We start from the raw sequence: 11446 nt of genomic DNA, 5'->3' as shown, positions 1-11446 counted from the left end.
AGCCACTAATTATAATCATTTATAATATAATATCATTTAATTTTTGGTGGGGTTATACATATTTATATGCACTTTAACAGTATACTTGTATTATACCATTATATATCATGTTATTACTTATTTATTATATAGATAATGTTAACATAGTGTTGTGCCACTGTTGTATATGTGGTATGTTTTCTAGCATCTTGGTCCACCCATCCTTTGGTCAAGTCAAGCTGTTAAAATAACAAGTAAGAAATCTCCCACTGTGCAGTATTTTAAATTAATCTACTGCCTTCTATTTTATTCATCAAGCCATAATGTAATTGTTACTTTACTTTTACCAGTTTGTGCCAGTTACTGCAATTATCTGGCAAATAATTATTGCTCGTCAGAAAAGAACGACCCTAATGAATATTATCTGATCGGCTGTGTTGAATTATTGCCTAAATTTGTTTATGCAAATGAAAAAAGATATGCACATTAAATACTTTTAGATGTGATGTAATCACATAACACAGTGAGATCATATATATATATATATATATATATATATATATATATATATATATATATATATATATATAATTTTTAATTTATTTATATTAGTTATTTTTAACTAATATTCAGCTAAAAATATATTGCAAGTTTGTACTTTGCAAAAAATATTGTAGGTTGACAGTAATCATTTAAACAAAATGCTGGACTTGATCCCAAAGGTAATGCAAGCAAACATACATATAGTGTGACAATGTCTTATAATAATTATTATTAAAATAATATATGCATTATTATTATTATTATTATTATTATTACTATTCTTATCATCATTATTATTATATTGTTGTTGTTGCTATTGGTTACTTCCTGTTCCTACTTCTTGTATTTCTTGTGACTCCACGTCAGTGTTCTGCAACAAAAAAAGAAAAGAAAAAAAACATCTCTTAAGAACAACAAAACAAAGAGAGGATATAATAAAAAAAAAGTACAAAGGAATCTTCCTCCTCACCGGTACAGCTGAGCACCTGCTGACTCCGTCTCGGTCAAAGCCAGCCTTGTTCGCCAATGGTCCGGCTTCACCTGTCATGTCAAAACTGGAAGTGTTGGAGACAGAAAGAGAAGGAATAAAGACGTGAACCTCTTCCCAGTTACAGCACAGCTCACTTTCTGAGTGGGTGTCAGACAAGCTCTGATGTTCAGTCTGGCCTTTTGACATTTGGGATGTGTAGGCAGAGACCTGTTAGTAAAGTTAGTCCCGACAGTGGAACATATAGCAGCAATAGGCCAAATTAAACAAGGTATGAAGGAGACTGGAAATTGGAAAATCACACAGATTTCTTCTCAGTCATAGTTACTATGTGAGAGCTCAGTGGCAGCGCAAGCAAGCAAGTCTCACCGTTTACTGGTTAGCAGTGGTTGTCCTTCAGTCTCATCATGTTCTGCACGATTACCAGCAGCACCTCCAGTGTCCAGTTCGCTGAAGATGAAGAAGCATTCACAGCCATTATCAAATGGGCGTGATAAACCCTCAGGGTAAGCTACTCAATTCTCTATAAAGTGGTGCATGTGTACGCATAAATGTTGCAAAACTGTCTGTTTTTTCATCTTTATTGCCGTTGGTTACATCGTTTTATAAACGCATGATGGCATGCAGTTTAAATGTATGCTGGTTATTATTTTTGTATGTTACTAACACCTTTGATCATCATAACATGCAAACAGCCTGAACCGAAGCTATTACAATCTCTTAAGATCTAAAACAAGAAACAAAAATGTGTTCTGCTTTGATTTAAATCATCACAGACTTACCTAATGTTTTGTCCTTTGTCGCTATTCACCCCTCCTGGTTCTTTCTTGAAGTTCCTGAAGGAGATAGGGGTTATGTAATAGTACACACTGAAGGGAAACATAAAAATATGATAGAAACTTGCACCCAACCAGAGACAAAAGTGTACCTGTTCATAGAGCGGTGATGAGAGATTCTGCTAACATTGTGGGTACTGATGTCTCCACTGCAAAACAAATAATAGATAAGGATGCCACAAGAAAAAACAGCATTTACTTGACATAAACCTCAAGAACAAAATAGGCTCTAGGCACAATAACAAAAAAAAACAAAACCCAATTCTCATTCTCACTTTTTAGTTAGCTGAATTCTCTCTGTGCTCAAGTTGCGGTCCACGCTGGGGGATTGAGGAGTATTGACAACAGCCTCAGTGCTATGCAGACAAAAGTAGCTTTTAGCACATTAGAGTCTAGACTTCACATTGTTATAAGAAAGCACAGACACAGACAGTGTCTGGACTGAAAGATTAAAAAGAAGGTTATAGTGGATAAAGTTTTAATGCTAAAGTGTCAGGCTAACCTTTGAACAACTACACATTCAAGTGCAGTGCCTTGCTCATTATCTATACGCTGTCCAGGGGGAGCTCTGCAGAAGAGAAGAATGGCAAAGAATAAATAACAAAGTATCAAAGAACAATAAAAATACAAAACAGAAGCAATAATTAGAGCCTGATAGAAATTCATTGTCACCAAGCTGTGGTAAAACGTCACTTCCTTCATCGGGTCTTAAAAGAAGCATTTTCTAAATTAACACCGGTGACATCAACGGGCATCCAGTTTAAATGAGTTTATTTAACATTAAGTGTTAAACAAAGTACAATGATTATTGTCAATGATGTGGCCCTTTTTAACTTTTAATATTCATTCATTTTTATATGTTAAGTTGGAGGCACTGAAGGGGATTTAACTACCTGTAACACAAATACATTCACATACTTTCTGGTAAGCAGGTAAGCTGAAACATGCAGTATGTTAAAAGTAAGACAGACCTAGTTTCTTGTCCCTCTCCTGTCTTTTGGAGGCAAGTCAGTAGGTACATTATAAACCCAGAAACACTGGCTTCACTGTGCTGCTGCCTGAACAAAAAGAAGCATAAAAAAGTTATTAATCTTTGCAAAACATTATATAAGTTAATCTGTAACATGGCAATAATAATTTGATTTTTTCAGGCCAAGGCCATAGAACTCACTCCAGATGTGCTTTCCAGTTGTGGAGAAGAAGACCAATCCCAATTATGATTATGATTATCCCTAGAATGGCTGGCAAAATGTAATCTGTATTAACACAAAACACTTGAGTTATAATTCATTCACATCCATTTATAGTACTAACAACAGCTATGCAATAAAGCAATAAAATGAGCACACGGGATCCACTCACAGATGAGGGTCGGCAACGCCTGTGACTCGTTGGGATCGGTCTTAATTGGAGCTGTGACATCAGCTTAAGAAAAGGAGATGATTGATTTGTGCAGTATATTATGTAAACATGAGGCATATTTTTTTTTAAATTTGAAAACATTTATTAATGTATTCTAGTATAAAAATAGGTTGCCTTACCGATAATTTTGAAATAGGTGCAGTGTTCTTTGACAAAAGGCTTTCCCTAAAAAGAAACAGAGGAACGAGTTAACATTTTAGATTTACCCCTAAACAGGACTTTCTCTGATTTAATTCATACAAGTACCTTCCTCAATCCATCAGGAACTATGCTTTGAATTGTGATGTCTCTGCACTTCACTGTCGTCACTGAGTTGTTGTCCATGTGTACAACTTCAGATGACAACCTAATGGAGGGTGGATTCCGCAGTTCAGCATGGCCAATACTTGTCTGTTGGGAAAAGAAAAAGAAATAAACGTCAAAGGTGGAAAGTAACAAAGTACAAATACTTTGTAACAAAGTAACAAAGTACAAAATACTTATTACTTATATTATACTGTTACAATTTTCAAGTATACTTTGTGTATTCATTTTTCTGACCCCTTTTTACTTTTACTCATTACATTTTAACACAAACATCTGTACTGTCCACTCCAAACATTTTCAAAACAGGCTTGTTACTTTACGCGTAACACATTTGAGGGAAATTTTTGTTCCCCAGCACTGCACACCCACAATCATTAAACCAGTCTGATGGGAAAAAGACAATCATATTGGTGTAGCTATCACACAGGGATTTGGGGAAGACATATATGCAATTTTTGCATCATTTATAAATCTACTGGACCTTAAATTAGAAATGTTGTGATTCTTTTCTCCTCACTGCGCCACTACAAGCGATTTTAGGGTTCCCCCATCTCCCGAATCCCACTGTAATCCCCGACTATAGTCACTGTTCTGTTTATGTATGGAGGCAAAATAAAAAGAAAAAAAGTTTGCATTCACATGTACTAATATTTATTTATTTATGTATTTATTTATTATTCAAAGACCTGCGTTTATTTTCTTACTATGAGTACATTTGACACTTATATTACATATTTAACACAGATCTGTGTATTTCTACAAAACCAAATAATATCTGTACTTTTGCCCCCTCTGATGAAAGTTTCGCTGCCTTTGTACGTAAAGTAGTGGTTTACACATTCACTTCGCAAGCTTGGGGGCTCGGCAAATCAAATAGATCTACCTGTTGTGGTGTAAAAGGGAGAAGCCTAAAGTGCTTTCACTTAAAGTCTGAAAGAGGCCAACCTACCCCGTTGTCGTAGACATAAATCTTACTTCCCTCGGGAAGTGATCCATGTTTGAACGTGAATCCACCGAGGGTTTTAATGTCGGCACAAGAAGCATTTATCTGATGACATGCTGCGAGACAGTAATTAGGGAACCGTAAAGTTAATTGTATTTTAAAGTTAAGCAAGAAGAAAATGAAAAGCAAACGGAAACATTAAGTAAAGAACCAGGAAACGATGACGCAGATGTTGCGAGAAGAAAAAAAGAGTGAAAATAAGATATTGGTTATAAAGAAATACGTATTTACAATGCTGCATCACTTACCTAATGATTTCCCGGTGAAGAATAGAATTGGGAAAATCAGGCAGCTTCTAGTAAGCATTTTTCGAAGACAACCGAACCTAAAGCAGGAAGTTCGTACAAGGAAATTTGAAAGCTCAAAATCGAAAATTTAACCAAGGACAACTATTTTTAGAGTTAATCGCTGGCGGTGCCTTAAAATACACACAAAAATTTATAAAGGCCAGACGGGGCTTTTTGTATATTAGACACGTACCTTCAAAAAATCTTCTCGATCGCTTTGTGTAAAAAAAGGAAGTTCTAATCGACCGGTCGTCCACTTTTACACTTCGAACAAGACTGTAGGCCAACTTTAAACCACAGCACAAGTTGCCATCAAGTGCGAGATTTACCAAGACTCTGTCCCCACTGACTTCAAGACAAGGAAGCTCCTTCTCTGAGACAGCATGCAAAGCATGTAAGGTCGCCGAGGACTAGTGAGTGTCAGAACCATAATCCAGGATGAAACAACAAAGATCTGTGAGTGTTACAGGAAGATGGCCACAACTGATCATGCGTTTAGTGAATACCTCAAACAGCAGAAACCTGAAAAATAAGGAACAGGAAGTGGAACCATCATGGGTGGACAGGCCCCTGTATTGCATCACCATTCGAGAAATCCCACGAATGGCACGAGAAAGCTGAACTGAAAGACAGCACAGACACGCCAATCATGGCAGCATAGGAACAACCTCTACAGGCCGTAATGATATATGTAGCCAGACCAGAGATAGCAACATCAAAAAGGAGGAACAAAAGGAGCTAGGGAAATACCAAGGGCTGAGAGAGAACTAGACAAGATGTGGAACATGAAAGCAACAGTGACCCCAAAATAAGAAAGTGCTCATGGTCATGGTATTGAGATTTCCAAAAAAAAAAACAGAGGGGGATTTGTGTTTCTAAATATATGCAGTGATTGAGGGGTCTAAGGGTCTTCTTCTGTGTCTGAGTGTAAAGTCAAACAACTTATAGTTCAGCTAAAGGTGTTAAAGCGTTTTTTTTATGTACGTATGGTTATTTTTGAAACTTTTTAGCTCTTACTAACCTAAAGTATCTGTAGTATCTGAGTCATTATTCATTGGTGAAAGTGGTAGCATTCAGTAAATAGAAGGACATAATATCCCAGCTTGAAATTTGATCTCTTTGGGACCATATTGGAACTTATTCCAGCCCAGAAGTGACCTGAGACCCTGGGCTGAAAAACAAAAATCTAAACAAAACAAAAACAGACCAGCAAGGCAAATTGCATTACTTGGTGAAAAGGTTGTGTGTGGTTAAAAAAAGAACCTTGTAATTTATGTTGCAGATCACTTTCTTTGAAACTGTGAAATATATAGTCTCAGTGGAAGATGCACTCTCTGAGTGCCCTTCTCATTTGTAGTTTTGCACACTAAACACAAGGGGAGGCCCTAGCCATGTGGGTCAGACACACTGAACAGCCTGTCGTGAAGTGACATGAAATCACCACAGAGGGTTACTTTCATTATAAACAAAGCTGAAAAACATAAGACATCAAACATAATTGCTTACATGTTGTAAGTCAGTATGAGTTCTGTATTTTAGCAGGATGCTTTTACCATACAAACGGATACATTTGAAAAATTCGTGGCTAAAGTTATCCTAGTGTAATCTTTGGAAATTGTTAGTGGATGGAGTCCTCCCAACATATTGGAACCATGAGACAACAGAGGCCTCAAAAAGGCCCCTGTCATTTCACTTTCATGCAAACACACAGAGACACGGTGCAAAGATAAAGCAGAGGCCGCCATGGTGCAGCATGCTTCATTTGCACTGCATCTTCTCTGGTCCACCGAGAAAACACAGACTGTATTCTGTGTCACTCGATACGGGCCCCTCTCTCTTTCTCTCCCTCCAGATCTGTCATCTTCTACCATCTCCTAACCTCTCTTTCACCCTGCTCCGTTTATTACACGGCAATAATTCGCCAGCATATTCTAGCAAATTTCAAAAGCACTGTGGAGTTTTCACCTTAAACATAATTATGACATTGGCTTCAGTGTGGAAAAATCTAAAGGGACAGTGAAGATGAAGAAATTTGCTTATTAGCCAGTTTGGCGTAACTAACTAGCTTAACTCTGCATCACTCTTCATCACCTCTTGACTACATCCTTAATGAATAAAGATGACAGCATCATAGCGGGCATGAATGAAAGAGTAAATGAACTTGGCTCAGCTCCCTTTGGGGGGAAATGTGTAGAAGCGAACTTGTCCAATCATCTGATCCATTTCCCGTAAATATCAAGTGACAGTGGGAGGGGTTGGATATTCTGCTGTCCCTCTATATCCATGGAGCCTCTGCATAAACACAGCAGAGCAGAGATGACGCAGGACAGCCTGCAAACGCACACAAAGCTACAAACATGGCCATATGACACGGGTTTGCTCTTACAAACATCATGCATCTAGGTCTGACATCTCACTGAATAGATTCCAGACAGTTAAAATGGGATTTTTAGTGTGAATCAGTGATTACAGTACTGCTGCTTGAGTCATCTGACTGCCCGTCTGAACTTTTCCCTTCTTGCTCCGTTCATAAAAGCCGTGATGAGAGATAAACAGCTTTCATCTTGCTGCATAAACTAAATACCATCTCTTCTGTTCTGTTTTACCTCTTTTTAGCAGACTGTTTTCAAGAGCAAAAGAAAAGGTGCAAATCAGCCTAATTAAAATGCAGTTTATTATTCTAGACCTCGGGTTAAAACAAAATCTGAGCACACTATGGGGTGTGTGGTGTGAATTGTGGAGTCAAAGCTGAGGCAAAGCGACATCCCAAGAATCCTGAGTAGGTCTGAAACAATAGCGCTGGCTGCTCAGTACCCCACTTGTGTTTGCATAGTTCCACAACGGTTTTAAAATACCCCCACGGTAAACCGAAACAGTATATACTATATAGACTAAGAGTAACTGCTTTTAAGACAACAGTATCATGTTCGCAATCTTACTAGTTATATTAGCCAATCATAGTTTAAGATCACAGACATCTACATGGCATTTTCCATTTTCCTGGGTTTAAAAGGGAAAGCAAAGAGTCAGCAGGGGTGTATTCACATAAAATGGCAAAAAGTATCATCTCTTATTCTCAGTGCAAGACCAAAGGAGAGCAAAGTTTGGAGAACTAGCATGTTGCGCTGGGATTGCTGCAAAACTTTAGTCTGTCCATTTGGCTCAGTGTGAAGCCTGAAACCCCCACTGGGACAGGTTTGATATCACAGAAGGAAATCTGCACACTGCCAGCACACCAAACACCTCAACATCAACACATACTCCCCTACAGAGAAATATGTGCACAAATATGACATCCATCTCGTTATTTACAGTGTAGTTATGTATCACTGTGCTCTGTAATACACAAGCATGCAACGAGGTTACATAATGGCACTTCAAAAACCAACAAATGAACAATTATCTAAAGTAAATTTGCAAATCTAAACAAATATTCTTCACATGTGAAAGGAATGAAGCTGTCACTGGAATATATGACTACGCTTAATCACAAGGCCTCACACAACGTTCTGCACACCCAAACCCACTTTCTACAATGTGCGCATATTAAAGCCCCTTCCACAGTCAGCCAAAACCACAGCTCCCCTTTGCAGAGTTTGGTAAGATCAGGCACAGCAACCTGATCCTACTGAGAAAGTCTTATAAAAGGAAGCAAATAAAATGATCCAATAAAAAGCACCTCTCCTCCACACTGCCAAACCTCATATATCTGGCAGATGTTTGCTTACATTTAAATCTCAGCCTGAGGGCCTATCAGTATTCTAATACAAAAGCTTAGTGGACCTGCGTTAGGCTATGCCACGCAAAACAGTCGCAGCACAGCATGCTATGATGCACAGCAGCTTTTGTTCACATGGTGCTGAAGCACATGTTGCGCAACTTGGACAGGCTCTATAACTGCAATATGTTTTCCAGCCAAATCTCCTGAGAGGGATCGCTGTCAGAAAACAAACCCCTGTTTGAGGCATGGCCTCCAGTTGAAGTTGTTCAACTCCTGCTTTTCTCTGTGTACTTCTCTCCCATCCTTATTCTGTGTATTCTTCTCCGCTTTCCCTCTCAATCCACTCACTCGATCTAGTGTCGACTCTTTGCTCTCCTTCTCCCCTGTGTTTCTTTTTTCTGCGCTCTTCATTTCCCCCCCTTGTGATTCGCTGCTGGGGTAACTCAGGATTCTTAGTATTTGGCTGGGCAAACCCAGGGCAAGCGTGTCTTGTTACAGCAATCGAGGCTTTCTGATAAAGCTGTGCATTGTGAAGGATAATCCCTCAGAAACAATCAGGATTTTTATATCCTGCCCTCTGTTGTTTCTGTAGTCTCTCTCTCACACACACACACACACACACACACACACACACACACACACACACACACACACACAACGTCACACACAGCATCCGTACATGCACATAGTACAACACATTTCACAAACACTACCATTTGTTCTGAGACACACACGCACAAGCACATTTACAAGCACTGGCATGCACTGCACATTAAATGGACTCCTGAGAAAGTATGCAAGAAATTCACATCAAATTACCCATTCGGTTAATTTTGTTTAGAAGCTGCTCTCTGTACTGTTCCCTGTGATTCACAACAGTATCCAGCCTTTCTTGGACACACTGTGAATGGAGTATCTGGGGTCGGGGATTTGTAAACAGGGGGCTGCTGGTTTGCTTTAAAATGTCAGTTAAGTCCGTATGTCTATCAGTGTCATGTTTGGTTAGGCCAGCTCTTGTGTAGCTGTTCACACTTGGCTGATCCTTATTGTTAAATAAGCAAAGCCTTGTGTTTGGCTGTGCTGCGGATCAGCGAGGCACTCACCTGAAAAACTGGAGAGAGAATGGAGAGTAGTACAGCAGAACACTACATAGAAGGCACATTTTAAACCATTTAAAGTTTCTCATTAAAACCAGTGTGCCACTTGGCCATTTTCACAGCAGCTACTTTGACACGTAGCAGCTTAAAAAGCCCACATTAACATTAACAATGGATACGTGTCATTTAGATGCCTTACTTCCAGGGCTCTGGTACCTTACCGGGATATTCCGATTGAGTGGTGCTGCCATTTGTGTTATTAGTTCACCTTTGAATTTTCTCCTCTACATGTCAAATATTTATGGTGGGGAAAAAAAGCCAGTTTTCACTCTTAAGTTTTATGGTGTTTGAATAGCACTCAGTTCAGTGAAATCCATGAAAGCAGGTGATTCACACCTTCAACAAGTTAAATGTAACCACATTACATTTTTAACATTTTTCAACGTGCCACTTCTAGCCAGTTGTTCAATGTCTAGACAGGTAGATGCCTCTGTGATTCCTGGCCTGGGATCATCTGCCTGTCACTGCCATCAGTCCTCATTTTCCAGCAGGAGGTTTTTTCTCCTGGCTTTTCCACCGCTGTCATCATCTGCCACCAAACCAAGGGGAAGGAGAAACATAATTATAGGACAGAGGCAAAGAGCAGAGTTGTAACTGTCAGACTGACACTGTTCGACAATTATATGAAATAACTGTAAACAATCCATCGTAAAAGTGCGTGCAGTCCATCTGTTGTCCGGTAGTGTTGGGGAGGGAGGAGAGGAAAAAGCTTTCATTTCAAGAGATGCTTGAGACACAAATTACAAAAGAAGATAAGACCATGCGACAGATATGATAATGAGTCACTGCTGTTGCTGAATATAATATCAGCTTCTTACTGTACTCTAATGAGTGTCCTCAATCTGCCAATTATACACAAGCTTTCCTTGGCAAGTGATGCTAGTGGATCAGTATTACACACACAAGTTACTCACAAGCTCACCTCAGTCATAACTAGGAATTAGAAGAATATTGCCTGTGTGCTTGCTCATTAAACTAGTGGCACTAAGCTATCATCATACTTACATGCACATAAAATAGATGAAAGGATACACACATACACACTGGGGCGCGAAGACAGAGAGGCCTACACTGTACTTAGCAGTTTCCTGAGCACCAGCGAGTGCCTTTCATTTGCTCCCTGAGGTACTGCAGAGCTGCGTGACCTCAGCACCTCAGGTTTTTAATTTTCACTCGTACTGTCCACACTACACTGCTTCACAAATAGTGTAATTCTTTCTCTTTACTGTTTAATCCTGCACTGACACATAGTAATCCTCTCGTATGAGATAGTTTAACAATGTTCTTCACAGAAGCCACATTAAGTAAAATAGAAGGTGTAAGGAGTCTATGGTGGATTATGATAGCATGTGTAAGGCAAGGAGTGAGTCATGGCCTAAATGAGCTTTTAAAAACAAGCCAATGTGTGTATGTGTAAACAAACCGAACTCATACAGAGATATTATTGCATAAATGAAGGCAATGACGTGATGTATATTCCCCCAGCGTGTTTTCTTCACACCAAGTGATATCTCATGTGAGACCAGCTCCCTAGACCTGTAGTGGTGAGGTATAACATGCATCCAGTGTTACTTAACTGATAAATGAGCTGTTGCATGATTCCACTGCGCGTACCAGCAAAGACTGAGTGTTATGTCACCATCATATTACCGCCACTCGCGAATGTGCGTGCTGCAGGAGGCTGAGCGTGTTGACCTTGAAACCC

At 39.2% G+C, this 11446-nt stretch overlaps 1 protein-coding gene across 1 annotated transcript; it reads right to left on the bottom strand.

Annotated features, from left to right (window-relative positions):
* Nucleotides 1-576: 576 nt before the first annotated feature.
* On the bottom strand, nucleotides 577-5522 carry LOC101475170 (uncharacterized). Its single transcript, XM_004559545.6, has 15 exons — nucleotides 5057-5522; nucleotides 4825-4901; nucleotides 4523-4632; nucleotides 3514-3657; nucleotides 3387-3432; nucleotides 3208-3270; nucleotides 3017-3101; nucleotides 2817-2903; nucleotides 2348-2413; nucleotides 2121-2201; nucleotides 1938-1994; nucleotides 1792-1845; nucleotides 1379-1459; nucleotides 992-1076; nucleotides 577-892 (listed from the first exon to the last, which is right to left on the bottom strand). The coding sequence occupies exons 2-15, from the start codon at nucleotides 4880-4882 to the stop codon at nucleotides 836-838; spliced, it is 1074 nt and encodes a 357-aa protein (XP_004559602.2). The 5' UTR covers nucleotides 4883-4901; nucleotides 5057-5522; the 3' UTR covers nucleotides 577-835.
* Between the last annotated feature and the right edge of the window lie 5924 nt (nucleotides 5523-11446).

Source organism: Maylandia zebra, linkage group LG4, assembly GCF_041146795.1.
Source record: "Maylandia zebra isolate NMK-2024a linkage group LG4, Mzebra_GT3a, whole genome shotgun sequence".
Taxonomy (NCBI): domain Eukaryota; kingdom Metazoa; phylum Chordata; class Actinopteri; order Cichliformes; family Cichlidae; genus Maylandia; species Maylandia zebra.
The sequence above is the reverse complement of the archived record's forward strand: the minus strand, read 5'-3'. Positions and strand labels throughout refer to the sequence as shown.